The 15,554-nt window shown below is 35.3% G+C and overlaps 2 protein-coding genes, 1 non-coding gene and 1 pseudogene across 3 annotated transcripts; 2 read left to right on the forward strand and 2 right to left on the reverse strand.

Moving 5' to 3' along the window:
* Positions 1 to 707: 707 nt before the first annotated feature.
* On the reverse strand, positions 708 to 2,940 carry LOC120168885 (60S ribosomal protein L5-like). Its single transcript, XM_039177155.1, has 8 exons — positions 2,889 to 2,940; positions 2,487 to 2,556; positions 2,285 to 2,354; positions 1,917 to 1,996; positions 1,705 to 1,821; positions 1,195 to 1,329; positions 938 to 1,107; positions 708 to 850 (listed from the first exon to the last, which is right to left on the reverse strand). The coding sequence occupies exons 4-8, from the start codon at positions 1,953 to 1,955 to the stop codon at positions 748 to 750; spliced, it is 564 nt and encodes a 187-aa protein (XP_039033086.1). The 5' UTR covers positions 1,956 to 1,996; positions 2,285 to 2,354; positions 2,487 to 2,556; positions 2,889 to 2,940; the 3' UTR covers positions 708 to 747.
* A 2,115-nt stretch (positions 2,941 to 5,055) lies between these two features.
* Positions 5,056 to 8,379, forward strand: LOC120168918 (INO80 complex subunit D-like). The gene is made up of 3 exons (XM_039177170.1): positions 5,056 to 5,081; positions 5,204 to 5,644; positions 7,883 to 8,379. The coding sequence occupies exons 1-3, from the start codon at positions 5,056 to 5,058 to the stop codon at positions 8,136 to 8,138; spliced, it is 723 nt and encodes a 240-aa protein (XP_039033101.1). The 3' UTR covers positions 8,139 to 8,379.
* A 227-nt stretch (positions 8,380 to 8,606) lies between these two features.
* Positions 8,607 to 8,681, forward strand: TRNAD-GUC. Its single transcript has one exon. It is a non-coding gene; the product is annotated as a tRNA-Asp (tRNA).
* A 1,871-nt stretch (positions 8,682 to 10,552) lies between these two features.
* On the reverse strand, positions 10,553 to 14,110 carry LOC120168950 (annotated as a pseudogene).
* Positions 14,111 to 15,554: the final 1,444 nt, after the last annotated feature.

Raw genomic sequence — 15,554 nt, forward strand, 5'->3', positions numbered from 1 at the left:
CTTGCGATTAGGATCTTTGATTTTCATCTTGCAATTTTGTTACAACTGGAGGTTACTCTTCTTATTCTTGTTACTATGTTTACATGAACAAGTCCTTTTTACTACAACCTTGATCTGGAGATGGGGATCGGAGTTGAAGGTGGGGTGTGAGTTTGGACAACCCCATCGTTGTTATTGTTACTGAGCTGTTTGAAAGTAATTCATATCCCACATCGGTAGCTCTTGGGAAATAAGGGGTAAAGAGAGTGTATAAAAGAGGAATGAGTTTCAACAATTAAAAATTAACCCCTCTTCGAGCTTGAAACAAGCTTCAATCGAGCTCGAGTCGAATTTTAATATTATCTTTCGAGTTCGAGTTGAGCTTGAAAATTTTAGGCTCGCGAGTTTTCGAGTTGAGCTTACATTTAAAGTTTTCAAGTTCGAGTCGAGCTCGGCAATACTCGAGCTAGACTCGGCTCGTTTACACCCCTAATTCAAGCTTTGGAATCTAATAATACATACCCCTAAATAAAATATATTGCTACATTCTCTCATGTGGCAAAGATGGTCATAGTTGGAACTTAAATATTTGGAATTAAACTGAACTATCCCAAAAAATGTCTTGAAACTCTATAGCAATCAAACTGCAAAAAAGCTGAAACCCTAAACAAAAAATTAACCCACATAAGTTACAAGTTCTGGATAAAATTGCAGTAGGAATCAAGTATAAATGAAAGCAAGAAATGATCAAATTTCATGCTGCTACATTCAATCATCTTCTGAATCAACTCCCGCTGCTGCATTAAGGGCCTGCAAACGTTCAATCAACTTAGCTTTCCTTTCCTCAAACGTTAGCTTCTGCAAGTTGAACCTGCAATTGAGATAAACGTTAACATGCTAAGTTATCCATAAAAGTTTACTAGCATCCAATCAAGTCTGGCAGATTATGAACACAGACCTTTTGTGCTGCTTAGGAGCCTCTTTTTCAGACTTCTTAGCAGTTGGGTCGGCTCGGATGGTAGCATGAACTTTCTTGTACATGGTCTCTATGTTATCTGCCTCAATTCCCCTCTTGATATACTCGCTAAAGTGAGACTGATACTTCTCTGGCTCATCTTCCATCAAAGTCTACAAAACAAATCATATCTGTTCATTAACGATAATATAAGCATACAGAAAAGAGAGGGGGTACTATTACGGATATAAAAAAATTACCATCATATATGCAGCAACATGGCCACCATAAATGTACTTCCGGTGAACTTCGGCATCAAGTTGCTTATTGTCCTTGGAGAACCCAGCAAACCTCTTGTCACTATGAGGAATATCCAGGCCAGCATCCAATGCTTCCTGTTCAGACGAGCAAATTCTATTAAATCAAAAGTTTACAGGCTTCATTCAGACAAAAGTTTACAGGAATAACCAAATTTGGATGCTTGAAATACATATTAAAACAGCGGAACACCGAACACAATAAAGGAAAAGTGGTCACAGCCCAATCCGATCATACAAGGCTAAATCAAAAGAAAGCTATACTTGAAACTACTAATGGGCAACAATACAAAGTAACAACAAACAAGCACAAAGGTGGAAAATTTACAGCAAAAGGATTTATTAAGCTGTTTCATAGAAGCTAAGAAGCAGAAAAACTGACCTAAAATCATACAGTCACCCTGAACCGTATAAGAAAACAAGATAAAATTGCAATTAGATTTCTTATGATACCTTCAGAGCACCAAAAACACGATTGCCGGTGGTTGTCCTGATCAGACCTACATCAAGGAGAGCACGGAAAGGCCTCCTTGTGTCAGTTGGCTCGACCGAGTAATCCTCACCAGTAGCCTAGTAATAAATAAACTATCAATAACTAAACCATGTGAAAATACTAGCATCTACTTTTTAACTAGAAAATGGTGAAAGGATTGAATGTATAATACCTCCACATGGCCCTGATATTCATCATCCATTTCAAGCATCTTAAGGACCCGACGCCCCAAAAGCAACCCAGTGCAATAAGCTGTCCAGATTATCCAAAAACATTTGAGAATTTTACTTTCATTCATTTACTCAGAATTTAAGTCAATACAATAGCATAGCTGATAAAAGTTTACAAAATAGAAATGACAGAAACGAAGAAATTTCAAATGACTTGAACAAAATATGCTAACCTAATATTTATACAATTAAACAAAATAAGACATTGGTAGGAAAGTAAAGATTGTTCAACCATATGTTATCTGGAGATAAGTATAATGACATAAGAATATACAACTTTTAGGATACAAAGCGGACAACAAAACGGTACTTTGGGGTGTTGTACTTGTTCTTGTCTTGATTGATCAGGCGAATCCTAGCCCGATAGTCGGTCTTTCCCTCTACAAATAATAAATTCAGTAAATCAGAAGGTCACTAAGAACCAGAAACTCAAATTGCTAAACCATATTGCATTTCTTATAAATAAAAAAAACATACACTGAGAAAGAAAATAATCATAAATATATAAATACCTCTCCTCCTCTTGAAAGGAACCTGAAACCGCTTAAAGTAAGCCTTCGATTTCTGAGCCTTGACAAATCCCTACAATGATCAAAGATATCATACATTATCATTATTTTAACAAATAATAGGAGAAACAGCAACCAAACCCTTTCATTTTTGTACCAAACGAAGACTAACAAATCAAAGATCAAAATTCAACAAACCTACTAAAAAGAATACTAAACAGTGATAAATGGATGATTGAAAAATACCCAGAGTGAAAAAAGTCCACATACTCAAAATGGCATCAGATTTCATTATATCCAACCAGTTGTAAGGTTTAAAAAAAATAAAAACTTTGCTCAAAGCATTACACAGTAAAAAAGTTATTTTTCGGTTGACGGGAAAGCTTAGATGTTAGAAAGGCTTACCATTTTTGAAGCTCTGATCCGAGAGGGAGAGAGGAAAAAAACGGCCTAAGGAGGAGGAGGGATTATATAGACCGAAGCAGATAACTTTAAAACCCTAGTACATGGACACTATGCTTTAGTGTAGATCAACGGCTAAGATCGATTAAAGGCCTCCCTCTAGGGTTTTATTTTGGTCGTATAATGGTATAAAATAATTTTAGGGCTACATTGTGAGCAAAACCAGACTGCAATCAACTTTTTCGATTCAAACCAATGTTAAAAAATTTTGAATCGAAATTTTTTAACTTGATTGTAAAAAATTAAATTTTAGTAGAGTTATAAAATAAAATTTGAATAATTCGAATAATTTGAAGCTTTTATTAATTAATAAATTAATTTTTAAATTTAAGTTAAATATTTCGATTTTACATGATATATGTATATTGTATATAAAAAATATATGTATACCGTATATTAATATAAAAATTTGTTTAAATTAAAATCAAATAACATCATAACATTATAAATATTTGTAATTAAATATTAAAAAAATTGAACAACTCAGCTCGAATTTTTTTTAAAGAAAAAACTTGAATTATGAAATATGATTCATCAACTTGACTAATTCGATTGATTCGACTCGAATTAATCGAATACTAACTCCTTATTGTAAAATATTTCGTTTTATCACTTTTAAATTAAAGTTGTAATATTAGGGCAAATTGTAAATTTAATAAATGAATTTTGAATTGTAATTTTATAAATTTAACTCGATTTTAAAAAAATTAAATTTTGGTAGAGTTATAAAATAAAATTTGAATAATTTGAATAGTCTGAAATTTTTATTAATTAATGAATTAATTTTCAAAGTTTAAGTCAAATCCTTCGACTTTACATTATATATGTATATTGCATATAAAAAAATATATGTATACCATATATTAATACAAAAATTGTTTAAATTAAAATAAAATAACATCATAACATTATAAATATTTGCAATTAAATATTAAAAAAAATGAACAACTTAACTTGAATTTTTTTTTAAAAAAAAACTTGAATTATGAAATATGAATCATCAACTTGACTAATTCGATTAATTCAACTCGACTTAATCTAATATTAACCCCTACATATGATTGTAAAATATTTCGTTTTATCACTTTTAAATTAAAGTTGTAATATTAGGGTAAATTATAAATTTAATAAATGACTTTTCTCGTCACTCCTATTTTACTCATTCTACTTTTTTTTAATTTAATAATTAAACTTTGTACATTAATTTTTTTTATCATTCGTTCGTCTTCCACACTTTCACTGCTACTACTTGCACTGCTAAAAATCTCTCCACCAGGGTTTTAAATAGCGTTCGCAGTCACGTTTTCAGTACGTCGCGTTTATCACGGTTGCAGATACAATGGATTCTATTGCGGATATCGCGATCACGATTTTTTTCAAAGGAGCTGGTTTTTTTAATAAAAAACCTTTTTTAAAAAATTAAAATAATGGAATAAGAGCATAATAGCGATATGCTATTGTCGCAATTGACCACGATCTGCTAAATTGCGATCGCATCCATCGTTATTGGTGTGATCCCGCTTTACACCGTTATTTTTTACGATAGCAGTTTCGAACACTGTCACGATCGTAATATAACGGCCGCGACATCCCTATTCGGCCGCTATTTGAAACTCTGCTCCACCATCTTCTCTATCCTTTCTAATACTTGCATCCTCCGCGCATTCTCAATATCTATCACCTCAAGGGACCAAACTTTAAACACTCAAGAAGTAAACTTCGTCAACCCCAAACTTCCACCAACAACTTTCTCCTCTTCCAAAAAGTTTGAAGGCTCATCAGAAAACGTTGATTTTCAGTAAATGATAATGAAGTAGAGAAAGAGAAATATATTCCCTGAAGCCCAGGCAAATGATAATGAAGTGGAAGAGGGAGAAGCCAAAATAATTTAAAATCAAAACACATCGAGCAACAAAGAAAAAAGATGGAGAAACTCTCAATCACAACTGGTTCAAGATCTTTTGGCTGGGACATTTGAGAATAGGAAGTTGCAACACCCAAGACGCAATGACTATAGGAAGTTGTTTACCCTATTTTAAGTACATAAATTTAATTGGATGAAAAACTAGGGGACTGAATTGATTGTTTTCAAAGTTGGAAGGCTTCTAAAATGAATAAGACTAAAAACGCCTCAGGGTCTCTTCCTTGAATAATACTCAATCAGATAATCAAATCTTTTAAAAAAAACCTCGTAATCAAACTCTAACGGAATCTTCCCAAAAATTAAAAGCCCCAAACTAAATCAAATAAGAATAAAGTGCGCCAACTCGATTCCCCGAAACAGCACCACCGTATCACCGCCAGCCATGGACGATCCCATTACCATCGACTGCACCGACGAGGACTCGGCCCTCCAAGTCCCAGTTCCTGAGCCGACAAGAGGTTATTCGTCGGCGGTTACGGCGGCTGAAGCAACTGTGCAGGCTCTACAAAGCTCACTACTGGGGCTTTATGGAGGAGGTCAGGAGACAGCACAAGGACTACTATTGGACGTACGGAAAGAGTCCCTTCAAGGAAGATGAGAAGAAGGATGGCGAGCAGAACGATGGAAACAATAAGTTAGGGTTAGGGTTTCAGCTGAAGTGTCAGATTTCAGATTGTAAAGAAAAGGCGATGGCGTTGACTCGGTACTGTCATAAGCATATTTTAAAGGATCCAAGTCAGACACTATATCGAGGCTGTAATTATCCTATCAAGAGGTTAGTTCGTTTTTAATATATGATTTATGATTTTTCTTTTATATGTTACCTGTTTTTCTTGAATTATTTTTCTTCAACAATTGATTAATTGGGGAAATCATGAATTAGTTTTCTCTCCCTTTTTGTGATATGAGATAAAATTTATGCACTTGGATTTACCGACTTTGGAAATTTAATTCAATAAAGAATTAGTGCTCCTCTAATTTTGGATCCTAAAACTTTGATCCCGCACAGTGATATAAGGAGTCTTGGGCGAGGGATCTTAAGAATATCTAGGGATGGGTCGAGAGGGGGGCGGCTGGGAGCGTCCCCTTAAATTTTCAAATTATCATATATTTTCTATTGATGATCTGTTTTCGCCCCACTACCTAACATAAAATTCTGGTGCGTCCCTGAGAATATCAAAATTAAGTTGATACACACTCTACATTTTTCCTTTCTCGGAAAGCATCTCCTAACTAACAAACCTAGTCTTATTTAGGGACACGCTACTTATTTGCCAACCCCAGTTTTGTGGATGGATTAAAGTATTCAGCTTGGTAGACTGTTCGTGAATTTAAACATGCTGTTTGTGTTGAAATAATGAAAGTGATTTCCACACTCCTTGGTGAAGGAACATATGATGGAATATAAATGCCATTGCAATCATGGTGTATTATTGTGAATCTTTGGTATTTCCTTTTTATTTTCTCTCATGTTCTAGAGTATGATTTGATGTTTGTTAGGAGAAGTCTCTATTATTGGTGCGAGTGACGAGTGTTATAAGAGAGAATGCCATTTGTTGTAAGATAGGTTAAGATAATATTGATGTGTTAATTGTCTTTACTGTTTAGTTCATGATCCTATGCCCCAAACAATACAAGAATGAAAATTTTCAGGGAAAAACAAAGGAAAACCAAGGTGGTGTTGGTGGCATATGGTTATGCATAAGAAAGGTTGAAGAGAGTTTTGGCTTTGTTCGCCTCAATCCCTTGGAAACATTCCAAAAATTTGGATTAATCCCAACTCTTCTATGGAATTATGGATATGAACTATGTTGCTCAAACTCTTCATTTTTATTGAAGTATCCATGTCTGATACTTGTGTCCAAGATATAGATATGAGAATATAACCTCCAAGGATCCTCCAAATACTTGAGAAAACACAGAAAAATATGATATAACGTCCCTTACAGGACACTAACACTTGAGTTTAAGTAACATGGGATATGAGAAATAATCCTACCTGTTATTTCATAGTCTCAGCTTAGTATGTGCTTCACTGCAGTAATTTTCTTTTCTTTGGGAAAAATAATTTAAATCGTATATGGGATCATTGGACTGTTATGCTGCTGCATTTTATCACAGTATATCATATAAATTATGTGAGTTTTGCACCTGCAATTGATAGTTTGATACTCGGATGTCAATATTTTATTCATCACTTTTATAAATGAAAAAGGGCCTTTTGGCATGGCTGGGACTTTTCTAAAGAAGTGCTATTGGAGTCGGAGTCACTAACATGGTGAAATCGATATAAATTTTCTTATTGGTAAAAGTAAAATAAAACATTCATCTATTAAACTAAATGATAAGTTTTAAGGTGAAAGAAATAAATGAAGAAAATATTTTTATATATATTAGAAATAAACATAAATGAGATAAAAGGAAGGTAAATGGGCTAAATAAAATGATGAATGTGGAAAAGTTGTAATTTTCCAATTAAAGGGTAAATGAGAAAGCAAATGAATCCGATTTAGTGTTCCTATATTAGCTCTTTTATGAAGAAGGATTGATTTAGTTTTGTCTGAAAACACTGACAGGGTTCCTGCATAAGCTAAAAAATTAGAACTTTTAAGAGCCAAAGACAATGGTTCTACTTTTATTGCGGAAAATCTCTCATGAGCTGGGCCGAACACACATTAAAACTAGGCACTTAAACTCTTGCTCTCTCGATTTTAAACATTTGGGAGGTGTATGCTAGGGGACACATGGTTAATACTATTTTTAGATGTTACCTTAGTGGTGCCAATTATTACCACACTTCTTCTCGTGTAGGAAAGCAACTGCATCATTTATAGCTGGCTTTATTTCTTGTTTAGGTCACTATACTGAATAGCCATGTCCTCCAATTAATATCAATGCCTGATCTCCCATTTGGGTTTGGGTTTCTAGTTATACTTGCTTCCTACATTTTTGCTTGCATGATTTTTTTTTTTGGCTAAAGTAGTCGAATATTGACTGTATCTTTTTTATATAGCGGGCAGATTTGCAAGAAACCAATCCTAAGATCCATTAATCCTCTTCATTGCCCTGTCCATGCTCAAGCGGCTGAAAAACATCTTGCACGGGCATTGAAAAGGGCAGGCCTCAATGTCTCTTCTTCAAGTAAACTTGCTCCGAAGTTGCATGTTGTCGTTGCGGAGTATGTTCGCCAGATTCAAACTAAGAGACGAGAAGCAGATCGAAGATCTGTATCTAGAATCAAGATTGAAGAGAAAACTAGTGATAGTTGAACATGATTCTGCAAACATGTTAAGCCAAAAGAATTAGGTAGCTTATTGCTGCTGGCGGTGCTAGGCTTTGGTAGTGTATCTAATTGAGCGAAGATGTGGGACACTGTATTTGCGCATTGAATATTATTTTTTTTTCTTCATATTATGTGAAGGTGCTTTCTATTGTTGTTCTTCATCCCCCCCCCCCTAATATTATTGTTGGGTTTTGACAAATGATATATATAAAGCTCAAATATTTGAGGCAAGTGATTCCTCTTTTTAATAACTAAGTTTCCAAAGATTCACTTTAAATATTTTCCAAGAATAAAAAATATGAAAAAAGCACTATTCATCTCCTGTTTCGTAGATTTTTCATAAAGGTCGGAGTCCACATTTGCCAAAATAAATCAATTTATTTTCATGTGTTCAATATATCGGAGGTATTAAGTTTAACAAATATATATATAGAAACCTTTCCCTAACAACAAGGTCGTTGTAGTATAGTGGTAAGTATTCCCGCCTGTCACGCGGGTGACCCGGGTTCGATCCCCGGCAACGGTTACATGATGACTCCCACGTACGACGAATGGATTTGGGCCTGGGGTTACTCGGGAAATGATCATAAAGATTCCAAGGGATGGGATGGTAAATAAGGTGATGTTTTATTTCACCTGTTAATGAAATTTTGAAAGAATTATCTTTCTTTCTTCTGGGGAAAAACATTAAAGTTTCGTCTTCTTTATGGACTTGGCATTTTTACAAGTATCCTTAAGAGGTATGGCCACCTTTAGTAATATAAATATTTTTTTTGGATAATTAATTTTATTACCCAAGAGCAGTTGACTGTTACAAAACAATAGAGTCAGATATACAAATATCGCCCAAACAAAAGGCAATCAACCCATCAAACTATATCCATTGGTTACAAAGAGTAATATTAACATAGTCTAATCTACTAATAGTTCTTCCCCTTAGATGAATACCAACAATTTCCTTGATAGCATTGAACATTTCTTCAACAGCAGATGAATGACCTTGGAAAAACCTCTTGTTTCTTTCCTTCCATATGGTGTAAATTAAGGCATTCGAAGAAATTTTCATAATAGAAGTTAGAAGGGATTTACCCTTCCAAAACGTAGCAGTCCAACCAAAGAGTGCATCCCAAGAAGGATGTCTAAACCGTAATCCATCGAGAGAAAAGAGCAGACCATAAAGAGGAAGCAACCAGACACTCGAATAATAAGTGATTCCTAGTTTCCATTGCAGCAGCACAGAAAATGCAGTGGCTGTCATTAACAATCCCCATTATGTGAAGTCTTTCTTTAGTAAGAAGTCTGTCAAGAAATGTCATTCAGGTTATAAAACTATGCTTAGGTATGAGAAGAGGGAACCAAAGCAAAGAGTGCCATTGAACTTTAGGATTCTTCACCCAAAGCATCAGATGACAAAATTGAGGAGGCTTCTGACCTTAATTTGAGGATATGTTTTAAGCTCCAACTCATGTTTGATTTAACATCAACAGTCCAGAATTCAGTAATATAAATATTCTTATTTTACATTAAGGTATTTTTTTCTTTAAAGAAAATTAAATACGACATGGATTATTAATTGTTTAATACATGACAGATTTATAACTAAGGGCGGCTAAAAACCGGACACACTTTTATATTAAGAAGGTAAATTTATAGGAGAAATGAACTAATAAATTTTTAGATAGACAAAGAGATCATGGATACGAGCATCGATCTACATGATATTTGCGCATTCATTGTTAAATGGTTGAGAATATTTAGAATATATATTACAACTTGCAAGCATCCTAGATGAATAAAAAAATACTTTTAGAAGGACAAAAATATATTATTAATAAAAATATTATAAAAATTAAATACAAACTATTACTTAAGAAATAAGAATAAAAATAATACTGAAATCGGAACCCAAAATAAAACAAGTATATAATTATATTTTATTATTTTCAAACTTTTTCTTGGTAAAAGAAATTAATATTTTAAAAGATGAATTAAATTCACATATTGATTTTTTATAACTGTACATAAATTTTATATTTTGAGAATATCAATTTAATTTAATTTGTAAAAATATACATTAGTGTGTAACTCTAGTAATTTTAACAGAATAAAATAATTTTCCTTTAAAATTGCAAAAAGACCAAATATTTTTTGTCGAAATTTTAAAAGATGGAATAATAATTTTTTCAAGTCCCCTATCGGAAGATTTGAAGAAAGAAGTGTAGATAACCCTTTACAACAGATCAACAAGTCTATATATCAAAGCATCAGATAAATTCATTTAATCAAAGAAATGACTAAAACACAAACGTTCAACGTTCATTCTTACGTATATGGTGTGCTTCACCCTCTATATTGTTACCAGATAAATAAAACCCATTTTTCATTTGCTGTCGGAGAAATCTGCATCGATTACATCCCCGTCGGGACCCTTGTTCGATGAATCCGAAGGTTCAGTTTCACCACCAGGTGCAGGCTCAGCAGCACCTCCTGCTGCACCGGGTTGGTTGTAGAGTGACTGACCGAGCTGCATCACTTCTTGGTTGAGGGCAGCCATGGCATCCTTCATACCTTGTGTTGAGTCCCCTGAAATTGCATCCCTGAGCTCTTGCAATTTTGCCTCTACTTTCTCTTTGACTGGAGCAGGAACCTTGTCTCCAAGCTCTTTCAGCTGCTTCTATGTCTGGTACACTACAGTATCGGCCTGGTTCTTTGTGTCTATTGCATCTCTTCTCTCCTTATCCTCCTTTGCAAACTTCTCAGCTTCCTTTACCATTCGATCAACCTGCATAATTTATGTTATGAAATAAGTGCCAATAATTTTTAGATGGCTTTCGAGCAATTCCTCTCTGTATCAAACAAAAGCGTACCTCATCGTTAGGCAAGGTACTAGCACCAGTAATAGTGATGTCCCTGCTTCTTCCCAGTTCCCTTATCAACAGCAGTAACAGATAGAATACCATTGGCATCAATGTCAAATTTTACTTCAATCTGCGGAACCCCACGTGGTGCTGGTGGGATCCATCAAGACGGAAGCTGCCAAGAGATTTGTTATCCCTAACAACTCTCTTTCACCTTGGAGCACATTAATCTCTACACTTGTCTGCCCATCCGCAGCAGCTGAAACACTTCTGATTTGGAAGTTGGCAGTGTAGTGTTTCTTGGGATATTTTGGTCATAACACCACCGAGTTTCTAGACCAATCGACAAAGGCGCCACATCTAAAAGCACATATCACTGACATCCCAGATAAAACATCGGCCTAAAACCAAGTTATAGAAGGTAAACATTAAAAATATAACTTCAAACAATAACATGAAAAATCGCAGCAAAATCTAAACCAACCGTTGACATTCTGCCTGCTTCTTCCCAGTTCCCTTATCAACAGCAGTAACAGATAGAATACCATTGGCATCAATGTCAAATTTTACTTCAATCTGCGGAACCCCACGTGGTGCTGGTGGGATACCATCAAGACGGAAGCTGCCAAGAGATTTGTTATCCCTAACAAACTCTCTTTCACCTTGGAGCACATTAATCTCTACACTTGTCTGCCCATCCGCAGCAGCTGAAAACACTTCTGATTTGGAAGTTGGCAGTGTAGTGTTTCTTGGGATGATTTTGGTCATAACACCACCGAGAGTTTCTAGACCAATCGACAAAGGCGCCACATCTAAAAGCACAATATCACTGACATCTCCAGATAAAACATCGGCCTAAAACCAAGTTATAGAAGGTAAACACATTAAAAATATAACTTCAAACAATAACATGAAAAATCGCAGCAAAAATCTAAACCAACCGTTGACATTCTGCAAAGGAACAAGTACTGTAGAGCTATCACTAAACTTGCACAAGAATAAACCCACCTGAACTGCAGCTCCTAAGGCAACAACTTCATCCGGATTGACTGTCACATTAGGTTCCTTTCCAGTCATCTTCCTCACAAGCTCCTGAACAGCAGGAATTCGTGTCGATCCACCAACAAGGATAATCTCATCTATGTCATTGAAGGAAAGCTTAGCATCCCTCAAGGAATTCTCCACAGGTGTCTTAAGCCTTCAGTTATATTAAATAGACAAGAGAAACTTAAAACCCCTAGTGATTGAGCCCAAAAATTAGGAACAATAGCAACAGATTCTCCTTTTCTTTCTCAGTGTCCGGGTTTTTTTTAACAATAAGCATGATATAGAAAGATTGAAATGATAATAAGTGTAACTACCGGTCAAGTAAGTCTGAGCACAACTCCTCGAAGTTAACCCTGGTTAAGGTGGTCTCAATGTGTTTAGGCCCAAGCAAGCTTTGTTATTAAGCACGAATAGAAATAAACAAATAACATGTGTATACAAAAAGAAGGATAGAGAGATGCCTTATGTTCGCCTGAGTCAATGATGATAACTCCATTTTAGCTTTCTCAGCTGCTTCAGTTAACCGCTGAAGAGCTTGTTTGTCTTTCAAAAGATCAATGCCTTCATCTCTCTTAAAGTTTCCAGCAAGCCAATCTACAATTCTCTGCACATAAAATAAGACATGAAATACTTCAGTACTGAAAGATACAGCTAAATGAAAGAACGCTCAAATTCATCAAGCATAGCAACCTTATCGAAGTCGTCACCACCCAAATGCCTGTCTCCAGATGTAGAGAGCACCTCAAACACTCCATCACCAACCTCAAGCACTGTAATATATTCAACAAATCGATGATCAAACATTTGCTGATACATTAACCAATAAAAGATAAATTAAATGACTATATATGTAGATAAATAGTTTCTCAACCATCCAACATACCTGAAACGTCAAAAGTACCACCTCCGAGATCAAACACGAGGATGGTTTCATTGTTCTTCTTCTCAAACCCATATGCCAGTGAGGCAGCCGTAGGTTCATTGATAATCCGGAGAACTTCTAAGCCAGAAATTCGACCTGCATCCTTCGTTGCTGTCCTTTGGGAATCATTGAAGTAAACAGGGACAGTAACAACAGCTTTTGTCACTTTATCATTCAAAAACTTCGAAGCATCATCAACAAGCTTTCTCAAAACCTATATCCAAAACTAGAAGCAACCAATTAGGCACAGAAAGATTCTAAATTTTGAAAGAAAAACAGCTAAATCCTTAAACTTGACTTATAATAATGCATTACTTGTTAATAAACTCAAAGTTTCATAGTTCTGGTTTTCAAAACATTTTCAATTTCTCAAACTTAAAATATCAAATAAACTCGCTAAACATAGCCGAGATAACTCAATTCAAGACAGAACATAACAGTGAAAGCAAGAAGCCATTAATATACCTGAGCTGAAATTTCCTCGGCGGCAAATTGTTTACCAATGGAAGGGCAATCAAGCTTAACATTTCCATTCTCATCTCTAATAACCTTGTAAGAAACCTGTTTCGATTCCTCATCCACTTCCGACATCTTCCTTACGATAAACCTTTTCACAGAGAAGAATGTGTTCTCAGGGTTCACCACGGCTTAGCGTTTCGCTATCTGCCCAACTAACCTATCCCCACTCTTCGTATACGACACCACGGACGGCGTCGTTCTCTGCCCTTCAGCATTCGTTACAATCGTGGGCTTCCCTCCTTCCATGGCCGCCACGGCCGAGTTAGTAGTCCCGAGATCGATCCCGACAACCTTCTCATTCACAACTCTCACCGGTCCAACATTGGACCGTTTACAGTTGCTGTTGGTTTTAGCGAGTCGTAAGAAGGCGGCGTTTAATGGAGACGTTTTGGTCACTCTCTGGTCGAAGCAAACCGTCCTGGGCGCATGGTGGTTGGGTTTTCTTAAAGCGAAACCAATGCCACCAAGGATGTGGATTTGGGCAGTTGAGGAAGCCATTTTTTATTTCAAATGGAACAAATTAAAAGAAGAAAGAATTGAGAGTGGATAAACTGAGAAGAACCCAAATTCCCAGGAAGAAACAGAGTTTGAATTGTTAAGCGAAACAAAGGCAGAAGCTTTTGGCTAAGAACTAAGCAGACGAACGTTAGGAAAGAGATTCCAGAATGTTCTCGATAGTTAGGTTTTTTTTTTTTTTTGAGAAAATAACCTTAGTGACCGAAAATGTTTTATAATATACGATTTTAATTAACTTTTTTTGGATTTGCCAAAATGACCAACAAAATCGCAACGCGAACTTTATTTTTTCAACTCAGTTTCCAAATTCGCAACGCGATTGTAAAAAATGTGTTGCGATAATTAAAATGTATTGCGATAATTAAAATGTATTGCGATAGTTAAAATGTGTTGCGAGAGTTTAAAAAACGTGTTGTTGTGATAGTGAAAAAGTGTTAGGATAGTGAAAAATCCAAAATAAGTTTACATTTTAACTACTCCAAATTCACGGGAGTTTGAAACAATAAAGAATGTGTTGCGATAGTGTAAAAGATTCCTAAGCCATTTGTAATATCTTAGTTTGAAACAATAAAGAATATGTTGCGATAGTGTAAAAGATTCTCAAGTGTTTGCAATGCTCAATCCCACTTAGTATTGGAAACACTATTGAGAATGAGTATTTAAGGCTTGGATTTCCCACTTCTTGTTGAGTGGAAGAGAACAAGGGGACTCTCGCGCACCGCCGCCGTCCCGTCCCGGGTCGTGGTCGTGGTAATGCGTGTCTTCGACACGTCCGCGCGGATACTATCTTTTTAGAGAAAATTCTTAAGAAACAAATACAATACCACCAGTCGTTGCGATTTTGGAAAATCGCAACGAATTTGGAAAATCGCAACGTGAACTTCGACTATCGCAACGAATTTGCGATGGTCAGAATCGCATCGCGTTGCGATTCTGTATTATCGCGTTGCGATTTTGTATTATCGCATTGCGATTGTATTATCGCATTGCGATAGTCAGAATCGCGTTGCGATTTTGTTTGTCATTTTCGCAAATCGAAAAAAAGTTGGTCAAAATCGTATATTATAAGGTATTTTCGGTCACTGAGGTTATTTTCTCTTTTTTTTAACAAAGAATACGGGGTTGTCTCAGGAAAGACGGACTAATATATGGTTAATATACGGCGTTATCGGATATATTAAAATATATTTAACAAATTCGGTTTAGTATTACCGGAAATGTTGAGTAATAATAATGTTGTAGGTGGAAATCATGAAGAAATATTAAAAAATTTGGCAACCGGCAAACTAAGCTTGTCGGTATATATCTATACAAATAAAAATGTATCGATCCATAATAGTATAACAGGTAAAAATATTATAAAACCAGTTTCATTATAACAAAACCGATAAAGTGCTACATAATATGTTGAACGTATCGATTCCATTGAAATAAATATCGATACTTTTGGAATTTAAAAGAGAAACAATAATAACGCCTATAAAGTGTCGATACTTTATAAAAATGTATCGATCCATAACAATATAACATGTAAAAATAT

The sequence above is a fragment of the Hibiscus syriacus genome, unplaced genomic scaffold (assembly GCF_006381635.1).
Source record: "Hibiscus syriacus cultivar Baekdansim isolate YM2019G1 unplaced genomic scaffold, ASM638163v2 tig00111741_pilon, whole genome shotgun sequence".
In the NCBI taxonomy this organism is placed as follows: Eukaryota; Viridiplantae; Streptophyta; class Magnoliopsida; order Malvales; family Malvaceae; genus Hibiscus; species Hibiscus syriacus.

What these genes read in the sequence shown, in the direction of transcription:
- LOC120168885 (XM_039177155.1), bottom strand. Translation starts at nt 1,955, where the DNA reads ATGCTTGAAATGGATGATGAATATCAGGGCCATGTGGAG. An exon ending in AATATCAGGGCCATGTGGAG is followed by an intron (nt 1,822 to 1,916) that starts GTATTATACATT and finishes ATTTATTACTAG; the next exon opens with GCTACTGGTGAGGATTACTC. An exon ending in GCTCCTAAGCAGCACAAAAG is followed by an intron (nt 851 to 937) that starts GTCTGTGTTCAT and finishes TCTCAATTGCAG; the next exon opens with GTTCAACTTGCAGAAGCTAA.
- LOC120168918 (XM_039177170.1), top strand. Translation starts at nt 5,056, where the DNA reads ATGAATAAGACTAAAAACGCCTCAGG. An exon ending in AAGACTAAAAACGCCTCAGG is followed by an intron (nt 5,082 to 5,203) that starts GTCTCTTCCTTG and finishes ATAAGAATAAAG; the next exon opens with TGCGCCAACTCGATTCCCCG. An exon ending in TGTAATTATCCTATCAAGAG is followed by an intron (nt 5,645 to 7,882) that starts GTTAGTTCGTTT and finishes TTTTTTATATAG; the next exon opens with CGGGCAGATTTGCAAGAAAC.